The 16,513-nt window shown below is 37.5% G+C and overlaps 1 protein-coding gene across 1 annotated transcript; it reads right to left on the bottom strand.

Annotated features, from left to right (window-relative positions):
* Positions 1 to 246: 246 nt before the first annotated feature.
* On the bottom strand, positions 247 to 15,034 carry LOC115735194 (intracellular protein transport protein USO1-like). Its single transcript, XM_030666318.2, has 18 exons — positions 14,661 to 15,034; positions 14,058 to 14,273; positions 13,658 to 13,753; positions 12,988 to 13,040; positions 12,748 to 12,844; positions 11,949 to 12,022; positions 9,290 to 9,407; positions 8,455 to 8,565; positions 4,924 to 5,000; positions 3,297 to 3,363; positions 2,839 to 2,904; positions 2,494 to 2,601; positions 2,255 to 2,385; positions 1,641 to 1,707; positions 1,459 to 1,523; positions 1,292 to 1,385; positions 989 to 1,059; positions 247 to 909 (listed from the first exon to the last, which is right to left on the bottom strand). Exons 1-18 carry the CDS (start codon positions 14,808 to 14,810, stop codon positions 552 to 554), a joined length of 2,019 nt encoding a protein of 672 aa, XP_030522178.1. The 5' UTR covers positions 14,811 to 15,034; the 3' UTR covers positions 247 to 551.
* Between the last annotated feature and the right edge of the window lie 1,479 nt (positions 15,035 to 16,513).

Raw genomic sequence — 16,513 nt, 5'->3', positions numbered from 1 at the left:
AAAGTTACTTTTTGCCGTGCAATTGTACACTGCTCTACCGCCAATTTCTACAAGGAAAAACACCATACAACATTGGATCCATCACGTGTATGACTTACATTATTTGTGTTGAAGTAACTAATAGTGTTATCACACTCAGTTCCCTTGGACTGAGTTGCATCAATGGGAGGGGTGACGATTGATTAGTAGGCATATTGATTAGATTTTCGTAGCGCGTATTCAAATAGTGATAATGAAAACGTTTACTTCAGCAAGGTTTGCTAAAGCAAGTGACATTTGTTTCTACTACAAAAATATTCGCCTCCATCATTCGAGGATTTGCAGCTTATTGTGCGTTGGAAGGCTTTTACGGTATATAGATGTTAAACATCGGACGTGAATTGCATATGGGATTGTACAAAAGCTCATGCCTCGTTACAGAATCAAAACGTACAATTTACATCATCCTATCACCTTCCTTCCTCGCGAAGCATCAGAATTCTACGTAAAATTCTCTCTACAGGACCAATCACTTGTTTGGTGCCTGGTAATGGTGTTTACATCCCAGTTGATCAAAGGATGGCTCTGAATTCCTTCTCAAGCTCATCAAATTCCCAGTCGCCAATTTCATCGGTGAAATGGTCTCTGTCAGCCTTGTCAAAATCCACTTCCAGCTTTACAGGATGGCTATTCGTGTTCGGGGTCTTCTCTACCTCAATAGAAGAACCATTCGTTACTTCACGTTCTCTAGAGTTTTGGGACGCCTTACCCGAAGCAGAAGCTGAACTAATCTGATGCTCATTTGTCGGTGGATCCTGTGATTTTTGTGGAGGAGTCTCAATTTCCAAACCTGGTCTCTCTATAGAATCAAATTCGTCTTTTATCTTTTCGAGAGCAGCAAATAGCTTTTTGACCTTTTCATGATCTTTCCTGCATGAAAGATGGACGCTCTTTTCACAAGAATTTCTCTATTGACCAGAAACACACCATAATAAACACTATATTGTACCTGAAAGTGTCTTGGGATTGGATGTAGAACTGCTTTTTAATTGCTTCCACTGTGCTTAAGGTCGTCAAAAACTGAAATATCAAAAAGAATCTCTCGAGTAGATATGATATGATAGTTGCACTTGATAAAGGATCAAATTAACTTGATAATTCAATATCCGTAGTGGAAGTTAAGCAACTAGAGAAATATTAAGCAACAATGAGGGCATTCGACTCCTGAAACGTCACTGATTTGACTGATCAACTAAAACTTATTTGCTTCGGGCAAAAGTGGGGGAAAAACTGGAAGGGTATGCTAGCTTACCTTGGATTCAAGATCCAGATAGTCTTCTTCGTATCTTCTCTTTGATTTAAGCTCTTTTGAATCTTGCTCATTCATACTGGGTACCTTTTCAGATCTGACATCCAAAATCATATATAGAGCAGTTTCAACCAAGTGATAAATATTCTAAATATAGCACGGGTTGATACCTTGGACTTTGGCCCAGGAATTCCACAGTTTCTTTGATGGAAGCAAGTGATGAACCCAACCCTTCCTAGTCAAAAATGTATAATACAATGAATGAAAAAGACGAACCAAGAACGTGTAAAACCAGATGGCAAATGAAGCTGAACATCATGAACAGGTCCTAGCAGAATAAGACAAATAATACCTTGTAAGCTGAGAGAAGCTGAATGACCAAACTCACAAAATGATCTCCGTATCTCTCCAGTTCACCACTTGAATATGTACATTAGCAATGATCATTAGATCCAGGGAGCCACAAAAATACTCAAAATTTGTAGAAGATAAACTGAAAAGAAAGAACAGAATTATATCTAAGACTCTGTTTTAAAAACATACAACAGAAAAATTCAAGAAAAGAAAGGGAAGAAAAAGAAAAGAAAATCACAACCAAGACCGGTTTTCACATCTGGAAATGGTTATTCGAGGCACTTCACCTCGGACATCTAATCCCTGCGCTCATTCTCCTTTATATGAATCCTTGTGACTAAGCCTCTCTCTTTTTCTTTTGGCAACAGTTTGAGTATTTACATGAGAGCATTTTGCAGCCTAATTTTGTTGATTCGAAGAGGAAATGAAACCCCACCAAGTTTACTTGAGAAGATTGCTTATGTCATTGTCATCACTTGCCCTTGAGAAAACAAGAGGTTAGCGCAGACTACTTAAAGTTCCATTTTTCTCATGCATTTATAGCAAAGGTGTAAAGAGCAGCTGAGCTAATCTGAAAGAATGCTAGCTGATTGGGGAAAGTAGATCACATACTTAACTTGTTTTTCTTTGTCCTCTATATATGAAGTTTGCAGAGTCCACGTATTTTCGAGAAAATCAATCCACGTATTGACAACATCTGATTCCATTCTATATGAGAGAACTGATCTTGATAGCTCATCTTCCTATTGGAAGACCATGATAGGAAATTAAAAAAATTTGTTCAGTGTCAAACCATAAAACACAATCAAACTACAAAACCAATGTCTTATTCGAGAAACAGAATGAAATACCTTACACTTTAGGTGCACAAGAATCTGGTTACTGGCTTCATCAAACTGCTCTCTCTCCTCTCTGGCATTCTGAAGGTGTAAACGAGTACCAGCGAGTGAAACATTGACCTACACCCAAAATAAAGGCCACCACAGAACTCAAATCCAGGTTCAACACTCACAAATCAAGATTTTCCTCGTGATTGCACAGGCAATTTTCATATCAAACAACAAGAATTTACATCATATGCAACCATCACCGTACTCTTCAAAATTCAAGTGTTCAATTAGCTCGAGAAGACAGAAATTATAGAAGATTGATTTCTCCCAAGATTACTTGTAATTCAAAATTCGAACTAACCAAACCTTTTTCAGTTCTTTTTCAAGTGTTTCCTTTTGCTTCTCAAGTTCTTCCATCTCCACCTCCAGCTCCTGAATAGTGTATGAAAATGTGTCAGAATCGTGTCCTGAAACACCAATCCTATATGAGGTGCTTTCAGTATGGCCTGCTAACCTAGCAATGTGATAGATTTAAATACCAATATAACAGTTAGAGGTATTATTCATAAGAGAATGACAAAGGGGTAAATCATGAAAATAGGCACAGTAACAGTTGACTCATTGACCTTGCGCACAATTGTAAACCGAAAGTGACATTGGATGGTGAACAAGGCGAGCGAGAAAGATTTGCATGGATGCAGCACAGAACAGATGAAGCTACCCTTCACTAGGAGATTGAACTAATAAGAGATTGGTATCTATGCCACGCGTCTCCTTATGGCTGAAAGTAGTAAAAAATGCTGTACTCTATTTAGACAGACTACCTTCTCAAGTTGACTCATTTCTGCTGTTTTAGCCACACGAAAATTGACTGCTTCTTCTTTGTGAGATCTGCTTGGACCATGGAAGAAGAGAAGAACGACCAGATGAATATCAAATCAAATAAGCTGTATTGCAGAGCACGCAAATTTTAGAGTTAAAGAATAACCAGATTGGGAAAAGTACAATAAGGGACTCTGACTAATACACCTTCCACTTCCCACCAGTAAAATGGTCCTGGCTGTTGAAGAAGCACAATTCATATCTCTCATGTACCAGATGATAGCTTCTTAATCTAAATAAGGACTTGTGACTATTCAATTAGCAGCTTCCTCTTTGCCAAGATTTCAAACGATTCAAATTTCCAACCCTGAATATGATCATTTGATTGGTACCTGTCTTCCCCTAAATAAGCCTCTCTTCATATGAATGAATGGCTACTAATGTTTTCATTTGTTAGTACTCAAACAAAGCCAACCCATGAGTTTCAACATAAGACCAAAAGATAAGACCTAGATTCTCCAATGGACTATCCAAGTTTTTTAAGGTAAATTTCATTGGTGGTCACTTCACTTTAGCTATTATCCAATTTGGTCACTGAACTTTGATCATATTCACAAATTGCACAAGATTTTCAATTAATTTTTCAAGTGATGCACTTTGCCTGGAATCTGATCAATTTTCATGCAAAACACTGACGTGGTGCCTAGATCACCATAGCAATGGTTTCTTCAAGAGAACAACCCTTCTTAATTCCACCAGAAATTGTGCATGTTAGTTAAGATGTGTATATCTGTTTTAACAAAACAGAGGACTTGTCGGCATTATTAAATTGCAGCAAAAATACCACTTCTAATATGGTATGATATCTTTTGACCAAAAAAATATATATGGTATAATATCTGTATACCCACTTCTTGATCATATATCCACTTCGATGTGGGCCCCGCCCAATTCAAGCTTTGGCTTTACCACTGCACATTCAACAGGCTGGGACCCTTAAATTATTTTTCGGCCAAGATAAGCTTCGTCAGTTAGTTCACCTAATAACTAGTACCCTAAGAGGCAATGCCAATTTGGATGAGAAACTTGAAATGGACATCAGGTTGCTGTTCAGAACAATGGATAGCAAAAATATATTTGGGCATTGCCGTTGGTCACACTAGTCAATTGATTGAAGAGGGTTTATTTGAAAAGGTACGAGCAAAAGTTACAGTGAATTCCTATGAGATTGTAGGGGAAAGAGATAAATCTCTTCTAGCATCACTTCCATATAACCACCCCCAGGGTTCCTGTGGCGTTACATTTAAGACAGAACTTCATGCAAGCCAATGTCCTATATATACTGCATCAAAGATATACTCTCTTGTCTTCAGCCAATTATGCCAGTCTCAACTGTCACAGTCTCACTTGCTGAAGTTCCTACAGGTTACATGCCTAGAAGAAAAAGTTGATAGTCATTCACCTATAGAACATTGTTAACTACAATGATTCATCCAACTAAAGAACCTTCAGCAATTTTCTTTTTACATGCAACCAAGTTCCGGAACTATTTAGAAGTGCTTCAAGTTTAATGAATGCATTAAAAGAAGAAAATATATGAACAAAAACAATATCCAAATGCTTCTAAACCTGTGGTCTGAGATGCGCTTCTCAGCTTTTGAGGAAGAATTAGCAAGGGATTCTGACAACACTTTCAATTTATCGACCTGCAGAGAAATGTTCACATGTGAAGTGTATGAAAGGATGGTTTTACCTGCAAAAGACTAACCACATGAAGAATGAGATATAGAGATTGGGACGTGACAGATCACAACACTAACTAAGAACCACTGAGAGTGTTACTCATGTACCATAACCCAGTAAAAAAGGTGAAAAAAAGACAAAGGAACAACAAGGGGGCTCATGGCAAGAATAAGAGCAAGCAGCAGTTCGTCAGTTGTATCTTTGTTCCATTGACTATTCCGTGGTACAAAAAATTTAAGAATATAAGCTGCAAAGCCAAGAAAACATTAAAAAGCAAAGCAAAGGTACCATGACAGAATAAGAAATGTGCAAGTGCAATTTCCTGTTTCCTTAAAAATGTGGAGCTAAAAAGTTGGGTGAAACCTGAGTACCATTTTTTTCGTTGTTTACATCGTATGTTCCAAAAATAGAATATACAGCCCACGTGATAAAGCTTCCCAGTCAAGATTTAGTTGAGACACCTCTGACAAGACAATTTTGAGTCTTGGAACTCATCATTGGTGTACTTAGTTGCTATTGCAGATGGCCAATTAGAACACATGAAAGTCATAACGTTGGCACAAAAGACTGATATGACATAAATACATAGACTAGGCATTCATAATTGCACTCCAAGGAGCAAAACTTGAAAATGGTAAATCCCATTAATTTATCAGGTTTTCTCATCTGCCTGAATCACATTACACGACTATGGGTTTATTTGACAATGCTGAAACTTAGAACGATATCTATCTCTTTTTGTTACCTCCTTCACGGCCAATTCAACCTCCTGTATCACATCCTAACTAGATGCGGAAAGATTTCGAACCCCCTAGCTCAATTCAACTACAATATATGGATGTACTCAATATCACGGTGTGGATCATCATCTCATGAGCCTTCTCATTTATGCTCAACCCAAAAGCCACTTGAATGCATTCATGAAGTGATTCTTGTGCTTTCTAGGATGTGAAGCTCATCTCCTAGGGAGGACATGTTAATAATGGTGCACATCATAAACACCTCAATGCTGCACGTTTTGCAGTTAGTATAACAAGACCCTCGACACAAACTACCAAGAGGAAAATCATATTCATTGTTCCTTATTCATACCTATGGCATCAGCGAAATAATTAGGAGCTGAAAAATAGATGGATCGACAGTTTATACTCGCATAAATCTTTACTATCTCCATCACTTGTTAATTAATAGCTATTAACTACGGAATAAATATGATATTAACAAAAAAAAAAATTGAGGGCATTTTGGGCATTTTATCCTTATTCCATGAGGAACTTCCATTTAGGCCCTGCTTGTTTCATAAAAAATAAACGATATGGAAAACATTTTCCTAAAAATGAACACTTGTGTCGGTTACGAAAATGAATGAACAAAAAATGTTTTCATCATCCACAAAAATGTTTAGACATAAGTCATTGTCGATAATGAAAACCTTTTTCATTAGTTAATTATTCAATAAGCGATTATTTTTAGGAAATTGTTTTCCAAATCATTCATTTTCCGTGAAACAAATGGAGCCATAATTGAAGAAAGAAAGAAAAAAAAAGGCATTCATTATATTGTCAAATGAAGCAAGTTATTCGACCCAAAAAAAAAAAAAAAAAACAAGGTAAAAATTATTCCCATAATTAAACCCGACACTGTTATCACTCTGTTCCAATACCAACTAATAGCTACCACATAACGGCCTTAACCATTACTACCAAGCATGCAGTTCTAGCAGCCTCACATCTTCTATGTGACCTCCCAAAGGGCCCACAATATGTTTCCACAACCCTGTAAAAGGCTCAAAGTTAATATTGCCACTGCCACCTGATCATTCAATATAAATACCATACTTGTCATCTCATGTGTGAAGGCTCGCTCCTCATTTTAGACTGTTGGAAAATGCACGTATGGTTAATAAACTTAGGTCTAACATGGTCAATGCCAAGTGCAAGAAGTCATATTAACGGTACAGGAAGCAAAAAGCTAAATAGTATCGAGACTTTTATAAACACTAACCAAAGGTCACAAATTCAGTAGAAAGTCTGTAAATTGTTTGAAGATGCATGACAATTATGGGAAACAACACTGATCAAGGTATTCAAACTTGCTTTTTCAATTAAGATAAGTGAGGTTCCCATGAAATCAGATCATATGATCGAATCGTAAAGTCGTAAAATTTCAGAAACTTAGTAAAACAACTTGTTAAAATTTGTAAGTCCCGGTCAAATTGATCATATGAGTCCACATTATCAGACTAAACATGAACCAAGTAAATGGTCCATGTCTCATAACATCAGCACCACCAATCAGCTAGTTCTCAACTCGCGTAAGTAAATCTACTTAATATTACCTGAATTTGGTTTTTCAGATATAGATAAATGAAAACAGTCATAGTACCTCAAAAATTTAGATGCACCACAAATAAATTTACATTGTAGTCTCAAATTATAAGCATAGCCAAAGTAACTGGATAACATATTAGTGGAAACTCAGAAAAAACAGAATACTAATAGTAACACTTCCATGAAGATGAAATTCATTTTGAAAAAGAAAAAAATGTATCAGCTTTTCCGAAATACTTATTTTTCTTTTCTTTTTCTGAAATAATTTTTTTGAAGAAACAACAATATAACTCATACAGAGAAACAAAGAAGTTCCTTCATCCAGTTCTAAATAGCCAGTGGTCCATTTACGAATAAAAAGAAATTAAAGCAAGAACTGAGCTGTCTGAACAGGAACACCATACATGTTTGTAGCAACAAGAGAAGGCCCTTTCTTTTTCTTTCTTTTTTTTATTTATTTATTCAGTTAGGCATCAGTGAAACACAGTTTCCTCAATGCCATTGAACTTGTTTTAGTCAGATTTTGGGCTCTTGGGCTTAAAGAGCCCAAAATTCCCAACAAAGTGCACCTGGACAAAAGAAAAACAGCCACCACAATTCAACATCTCAATGATTTCAGCAATTCAAATGCAATTTCAGCGATTTCAACCCGCGATTTTTAACCGACTTAACATGATTCTCATTATACGACCTGTAAAAAATCACATTATCTTACGAGTTAAATCGCGATTTTAACTAGAATGACACTGATGCACAAAGGACAAAAATCCCAATAAAGTAATCGGCAATATACATTGGATAATGGTGATAGACTAAATATTTCATAATTTTTTGGCAAGAAATTGACCAAAAACATGAGGACGCAACTACACTTTGGTGGTTAATACATGAGGACACAGATATCCCATGTAAGAAGAATTCATGACTCTTTTACTTTTTGAAAGCCTTTCCGTTTCGCAGGTCAAAACAATGAGAGTAAACTATATATCTATCAGAGTTCATAATACTCAAAATCTAAGTCAAAGTTTCAGTTTTGATACTTGGATTTCTTTCAAAGAATGAGGTTTACTTAATAATAAAATCTGACCTTTTCAGCATGAAGATGGGGAGTATCCCCATTTCTCAAAGATTTCTTTGTAAGTAGCAGTGACTCCATCATGGAAAATAGTTGAATTTGCAGCTGTGCCTCTTCCATATCCTGAAGGACAAGAGCATTTGGCTCTAATAGCTTGTATTTTTATCATAGTGATCAGAATCAAATCTACTCTGTTTCAAGTATTTGAGCTTATTTTGTACATTTATCATCTGAAACAAAGGACGGAAATTAACTAGCTAAAAAAAATCCAAACTCTCAATAGTGATTTTTCAATATGTGGAGTTTAATTTCCATGAGATTTTGTCTATCTAAATCTTTGTTAAGAGAAAATCAGAAAAGCTAGTCAAAATGACACCTAAAAGAAATTCAAAGGTCCAACTTCATCCTTAACCAGGAATAAGCATTCAATAACTCCGAATACATGATTAATCAAATGCAGCATTTACCTCACTAAGTGTGGTGTTATAATACTAATACTGATATAGGCATTTTGCATAGTGAAAATTGAAGGAGTAGCCAAAAAAGGCCTAGGCAGCTGATATTAACTTGAGTGTCCAAATAATGCCTACTGATGCCAGCAATTCTGAAAGCAACACCGCAACTCAGAAGTACCAGCATATAAGGTAGAGAAAAAGTTCCATGCTCTAGGCCCTGCATCGGATTACAATCATATTTTCTTTTTACCTTAGTTCACTAAATATAGGCGACAGATACGTAAAAGTATTAGAGAGAATTTTCTCTACTAATAGAGGCCAAAAGACAATCATATTATATCTAAAATGTGCTTTGAATGCCTATATCACTAATCTCTCTAGATCAATCTTACCTCTTTTGTCACAACAATTGTTTCTTGAGACAATTTCTCATGATCTTTATCCAAAGGCTGCGGCAGTGAGCTCATTTTATTGAGTTCTTCCTTGAGGCTGAAGGTTTTGGAATCTATTCTGAGGCATGAAACAAACAGCTCATAAAAGCAAGTTAAGGAGACTGAAGGGTTGGCGAAGAACCACAAAATAGCATGCTCAGCTTTTAGGTGATCCATCACCAAGAATATTGCAAAAGAACAGACTTAAAAATAAATAGAAAAAAGAAAATTAGTGGCACATTTAATAAATGGTTCCACCGCAGTGTATGTTGTACCTGCATGACCTGTCATTACTGCTTAAAAAAAAAACAATATAAACGAAGACGGCGTACACAGGATTACCACTCCCGTGATAATGATTGTAGGAATCATTCTGTTACATGTTATTTAGCTCTCAGCTTCTCATGCAATGGTAAAAGTACCATGCTAAATAATGTATTATTTAAAGTATCACCTCCTCTCACGTGCGAAGCAGATGAATAATGACAATGGGAGTTAAAGAACATGCGATAGGAAACAGAAGACCCACATGCCAAACAAACTATTAATGGGGTATGAACAATTGAAAATTGGTTATGATACCATGTTAAATGTCCAACCCAAAAGCTTAACCAATTAGGTGGAGGGAAACCACATGTACATAAAGCCCATTCGAACCCATATTCAAGCAATGGGCGATAACAAGTTAACATGAACTATCCGTGCAATAATTCATCTATTGAAACAAAATGGTGATGCATTCTCATGAGTAAGGAAGTCCAATATTGATAAAGGTGTGGAGAACTTAGCTTGACAGATATGGAATTGCAGAACCCTGCCTTTAATAATGAAGACCCTATAGCATTTGCTTTGCAATTTGGACCTACTTGGATTACATGGGCTCATGCTTATCTCATTCGAGGCAGGTGCTTTGGTGCCTTATAATTCCATATGAATGTTCACGGAGGAAACTACTCCGGATGAGAGACTTCCTTCAACCACACTTCTACAGGAATATTGGCAATGATGAGAAGGTGTATCTGCGGCATGATTACTGGCATCCTGAAAGTGTTCCGGTTCAAAGATTTGGCGTAGAATCTTCTATGATTCCCATTTTCAAAGGCATTCTAAAAGTAGCTTCTCTAATAAAGGATGGTGATTGGGGTCGGGGTGCCGCCAGTTATGGATTGTTGCACATACAAATGTCTCTTTGCAGTGCTGTTTATATGTCTCTAAAGAAGATGCTGGCCATTTGGAAGGCCACAAAAGATAGTAAAATTCACATGAGCAACTGCTTTTTTCTACCCTGCAGCCTTCAATAACTAAGATCAGTTGGCATATTTGTTTGGTTTAACCTAAACATCCTAAGCTGTGAGCAGTTTTATCTCATGGCTTGCTTTCCGTGATTAATTTCCTTTGAAAAACAGATTAATCAAGTAGGAATGCAACATCATTCTCTTTGTATCTTTTTGTGAGCATGATGATGAAACTAGATCTCATTTGTTCTTTGAATGCTATCCATCTGAGTATACTTCAGGTGATATGCTGATGCCTGATTCATTACTGGAAATTTGTAAGGGAAAATTTTCATTACTGCTTTTGTCAGGATCCTGTCTAGAGAATCAGGAATGCCATATACATGGGAAAATTTTTCAAGTATTTTGAAAGTACGATACACTTGTTGTATGAGCTAGTAAAAAGTGATGAATATATTCTGAGGAAAGTTACAAAAGATATGTATAAAAGAATCTGTGGTCATTCTTTATTCAATAGCCCTAGAAATTTTACAGCTCATTTTTGGTGACGTAATCTTGTTGCAGAATTTTTCGTAGGGATTAACTCCCCTACATCTTAATGAGTGATAAAACGCTATAACTGCCTTGTAGATGAAATGGTGTTAACATCATCAAATTGCAACTGATGAGAGGATAAAGTAAGCCCCACTCACGTATCTTGAAAAGATGAATAGGACAAATAGTCATATTAGAAAGCATACTAATGAAAGGCAGTGGATAAACAGATGGTTCTATAATAAGCTGCATGTGAACTAACAACATACAAAGACAGGTCAACAGTCCAATCATTATTTAGCTTTCCAAGAACGAGAGTTAAAGCAATGGCGACTTATGCTTCAGGCTCATATGAGGAATTCATATGAACTAGAAGCATCAATTAGAAAAGAACGAGGAACAAAATTAAGTGTCAGTGCAGATGAAGAACTTCAGAATAAGATCCTGAATATGAGGAAGAGGAGGGGAAGTCCACAAATTCATGACAATTTAAGGAGACAGGCCACAATTCCTGTTATATTACAGTATAACAGGCGATAATAACTTAGAGAAAGAATTCATCAACCTACAAATGCAATGAAGCAACATGGTTGGGTAAATTAAATGATTGAGGACAATAGAACCTCAGAATAAAAAACAGTAGATGGAGCAAGTCACAACATAAGCTAACATTAGTTGCCCTACATCATAAGTTAACTATGACTGCATGAGTGAAGCATGGTCTTGACACGTCCTGAAGCGAAATCACAGCCAGAAGATGATTTCGGGATATCCAAATGCAAATAAATAAATAAGTGCATTTCATGCAGAATTTATCAGCATGCACGTTCAGTAGATGTATATCGCAGTACCTTATGACTTCAGCATTTAACTTAAGCCCTGAAATCGCCGCTTGAGCATATTGTAGCAATTCTTCTCGCTTCACCTGAGGTGACATGTTCGTTTCAAACTACAATTTTGAATAATGATTGTATTCTTACTAGGGAATATATATATATATATATATATATTACAGTTGGTATGTATGTTTTCTTTCTTGCTTAGATGAATAGCGCAGTTCCATCCTTAAAAAGAATCCAGATAGGATCAAATTTTCATCAACGCAAAGATGGTATGAGAGTTAACATCTGAGACACATTTACAAGAAGTAGAAAGAAAGAAATCAGAGGTAAGGCAATAAACATTAAGAGATTTTGTCCTACATCCCCAAACTTCCCTCATTTATCTACTTTGTAGTTACAATCTCAAAAATAAACCGTCTGCTCAATATGGTGCAAAATGTGAAATAAAGAGTTTCAAGAGAGTAAATGAGGTCAAAATAAAGCAGATTGCCAAGCATGTTCAATTAGTAAGTTACAGTTTTTAGCATTCTTTGACCAAGTTGGGTTACAAAGTTGACAAGCACTTAGATATAGGCGCAACTCAAATGGTATTGTAATTTGAATAACAGAGCAATGTATGAAGACATTTTGTCAATCATGAGCATATTGAACTGAGACTTCAATTGATAATGTTCTACATTCAAACATCTTATGTGAATAATGTGGAAAAAAGACGTAGGTGGACTTTGAATGTTCAAAATCTATTTCCTGCTCGTTACATTTTTAGTGAAAATGCATGCATGATAGTATAACGTTATTAAGTCCTCACAAGTACTTCTTCTAGGTAGCCAGAAAATGCATTAGCCAAATCTTGAATGCTGCTCAATACCGCCTTATGCACTTCCACTCCTCCTGTAAGACATAGCCTGAACGAGAGCAAACATAGTATATGCTTACATGGAAATCAGAGAAAAAGGAATTTGTAGGCCTTAGAACAGCCTAATCAGAGAATGACAATCTAGCACCCAACTCAAGTAAATGAAGAGCAAAAGAATGAAGTTTAAATCACCCGAAAATTTCCAGGAGTAATGAAACTTCTTCCTGGGTAGGTGCTTCAAGAATCTGAATCAACAAAACAGTTAACCTACGGTTAAACTCTGTCTATGGGCAAATTCAGGACCAGAGGTGCACATTCAATTAAATCATACTAGTCCCTGCCCAATGGCTGTAGTTGGTTGAGTTATGGAAATAAGAAAAGTGACAAAAACTTAGACAGGATGTGCATTGCATCGACATATCATTAAATGATTAGGAAGAGATAAATACCTTGACTGGCAGATCTAACAAGGTTTTTCATCACATAGAATTCAAAGTTTCAAATCATTCAAAAGTAGTCATCACGACTCTGGTTGTGACTTTACTACAATTCGTAACATCAATAACCAGTTAAGAGAAAGAACGCCCCACCAAGTAAATAAAAAGGTGCATCTGCCTCACTCTTGATGACAGCATCAAAGGCACTGTAATTTACATACAGAGCAATCTGGTGGGTACTTTGCCAAATAGATTCACGCAGCAACAAATCACGAAAGTTAATAAGCCACATATAAGAATGCAAATGATATGCTTCCATACCGATGATGGTAACTGTCTTATGGTAACACAATAAAAGACTACCTTTGCAACTATCAGCAGATAATAGACAATTCTGATCATACGGCTGATGATGCGCCACTTACCATGGACATGATTAGGCCTTCAAGTGCCTGACTATGAAGAAAGACATAACGGAAATTCAGAGTTTCACCTCCAAGGTCAGGATCATGGTAATGAACCTAACCATAATCAAGAAATAAATTCAAAAATAAGTTACAGCAGTATAGAAGATGAAAAACCAGATAGCCATATTGCCCTAACATTCTAAAAAAACCATTTTTTCGCCAATTTTCAACTTCAGCACTAAATAAAAAACATCCAATGCAGCATGCTTATTCGAATAGGTAAATGACCCCTAACCAGAAACAGGAATCTGTCAGCTCACACTACTACCCTTACATCCTACACATTAACTTGTAAAATATAATATTAAATAGTCACATGCTGCAGATGAAATGCAGATGCAGAACCAGATAAACTCACCAACGTTTGTCTCTTAGGCGAATCCTTGGACTCATCAGAGCCATTTTCGGTCACTTGGTGGTCATTTCCAGTCGAACCCGCAGATTCTCTCTCAGCTTGTTTGAGCGCAACCAACCACCTTCGCAATAGCAGAATTCTCTCTAATCCTCTACAGGAAACAGACATCTCCTCCAATCTTTTCGCAGCCTGCTTAAAGCTTTGCAAACTCCGTCCCCCCTGTTTTGATAAGTTCAAAAGTCTAAATTCTCAATGTAAGGAGCAACAACTAAACGGTAGGGCTAATTCAGCTGTATAAACTTCAGTGATGAGAGCGACGACACAGTTGACAGTTGTTCTTGATCTGAACAAAGCACATCGTAGCAACCTCAATTACAATCACCTCTAACCCCAGCGAAGCCTGACTCGTTACCCAGAGAATCCAATCTCAAGATAAGCAAATGTCATTATAGAATATCGGCAGAACAATGGAGTAATGCAAGGACAGCAAACTCTCCTCGAACCATCAATCTATGACGCAATTCAGGAAGTACGCAGCATCAATGTCGAACGATTTCACCATTTCGTTCATACTAAAACACGAAAATTTGTGAAATGAGAAGTTACTATGCGATCCTGGAGGAGCTTGGCGCCTTCGGCGACCGCGTTGCCGGCTTGATGAACGACGGAATCGGCATAACTGCGGACGGTTCTGGTCAAGTTGTTCCGCCCTCCGACCTCCACTGCTTTGTTGACAGCCGTTCTTATCCACGACATCGACGCAAATCAAATCGAAACAATCTCGCCCGGAGATCGGAACACGAATTCGCTGGACTGCGAATGTGAACTTCAGTCGATTCTTCCAACTTTTTATTTTTTTATTTTTTTATTTTTTAGGTTGTTCAAGACGGTGATTGTTCGTTGGAAATGTTCTTGGTGTCACCAGGCTGTGCAAAGAAGGAATTTTCGAAACGAAGCGGTCAGGCTTTGCACAGACGCGTGCGCTTGATGTGGATTAAATGGGTGTTTTCAGTTCGGGTCTTGCGCCACTAGTTTCGCGCCAAAGTGTCCATTTTACCAAATGGCCCCCGGTCATGTGAAAGAGGGGCAAATTTCTTCCCCCTCTTCAGCCATCGGGTCCCTGTATTTCTTGGAGAGTTCAATTTTGACCGCGAGAGTTCTTCGGTTTCAAATGAAAATAATGGAAATGAGCGATCAGCGCCGCTCCAACTAGTGAGAACATTTCTCCAAAATAAAAAAATAATAATATTAATAAATAGTGACAAGAAAGTTGTTTGGTAAAAACTACATCTCGTAACTAGATCTAGCCTCTGGCCAACCGCCAGCAGCCAAATAGCCAAATCAAGGCACCAACCGACCTTGCCAGGGGTTGCCGACATTAGGCGAGGCGGGCGGCCGTTCACGGAGCCTTGTCCTTTGTTGACAAAATTAGGCCTTTCGAGGATATTTTTAGAATTATGGAAGTTGAGCAATGGCAAAAAAATTTTTAAAAAAAAATGTAGTTGTATTTTGGAAATGCAACTTTTCAAAATTCCTCCGGAGCTACTTTATACTAAAGGCCTGTTGGTCTTTAAAAATGCAATTGCATTTTTCTAAAATTGAGCAAAAAATGAACTAAACGCTATTTGCATTTGGTTAAGGAGCTTTAAAGCCCCAAAGCCCCCTTCCAAATCCTGAACCAAACATGCCCCGAACATGGCACGGCCAAACTTATAACACAGATGGCCCGATGTTTCTTAGGATTGAGCGGCGATTGAGGAATTCAAACCTGTGACCAAAGGGGTCCCAAATTATTTCGGAGTTAAGCCCTACGCCATTAAGTCAAAAGCTAGCGTTAGACAGGCCGAAGGAGGCCTTAAGCTCGAAAAGAGATGCAAAAGAGGCAAAACGGGGACTAGGTTATCATCCTTATCCATCCTAGTCGGCCCCCTCATGGGCCCTGGTCGAACTCCCTCTTGGATCCGAACTTCGCCCATTGGGTTGTGCGGGGCCCCACCCGGGTCTCTCTCGCTCTCGCTCTCTTCAAGCTCTCCTCCACTAGGCCCCTCGTGGCCCGAGCCCATTAGCGGATAACACAGCACCTCCTGTATTGACTTCTTGCATCGTGAACATTGGGTAAAACTCATAAGGGAGGAAGTTGAGAAACCACGTGGCTATATTTAATACTTGCATCAACTAGTAATCTACTTGTAACTTATTTCCTCGGTCTCTTGAGCTTATCCGCCCGGAGCTGAACACGAATTAAGATTTAATGCGTTGAATTTACGATAAGATTTAGATAAGCTTACTAATCGACTTGTAAATACAACAACGGAGATAATACCGGTTAGAATATACTGAACTCATCTATATAATAAATGGACCAAGTTTAAACTGATAAATGTATAAAGAAACTAGCTCCTCTAAACTAAGAGATACGAAAAGATTACTTTAGAATGATTTCATAGTAAACACGATCC

Source organism: Rhodamnia argentea, chromosome 10, assembly GCF_020921035.1.
Source record: "Rhodamnia argentea isolate NSW1041297 chromosome 10, ASM2092103v1, whole genome shotgun sequence".
In the NCBI taxonomy this organism is placed as follows: Eukaryota; Viridiplantae; Streptophyta; class Magnoliopsida; order Myrtales; family Myrtaceae; genus Rhodamnia; species Rhodamnia argentea.
The sequence above is the reverse complement of the archived record's forward strand: the minus strand, read 5'-3'. Positions and strand labels throughout refer to the sequence as shown.

Coding starts and splice junctions, on each gene's coding strand:
- LOC115735194 (XM_030666318.2), bottom strand. CDS start 14,810: ATGTCGTGGATAAGAACGGCTGTCAACAAAGCAGTGGAGGTCGGAGGG. Junction 3,364..4,923: donor AAGCGCATCTCAGACCACAG/GTTTAGAAGCAT, acceptor TGGTCCAAGCAG/ATCTCACAAAGAAGAAGCAG. Junction 2,386..2,493: donor TTGTGCACCTAAAGTGTAAG/GTATTTCATTCT, acceptor GTCTTCCAATAG/GAAGATGAGCTATCAAGATC.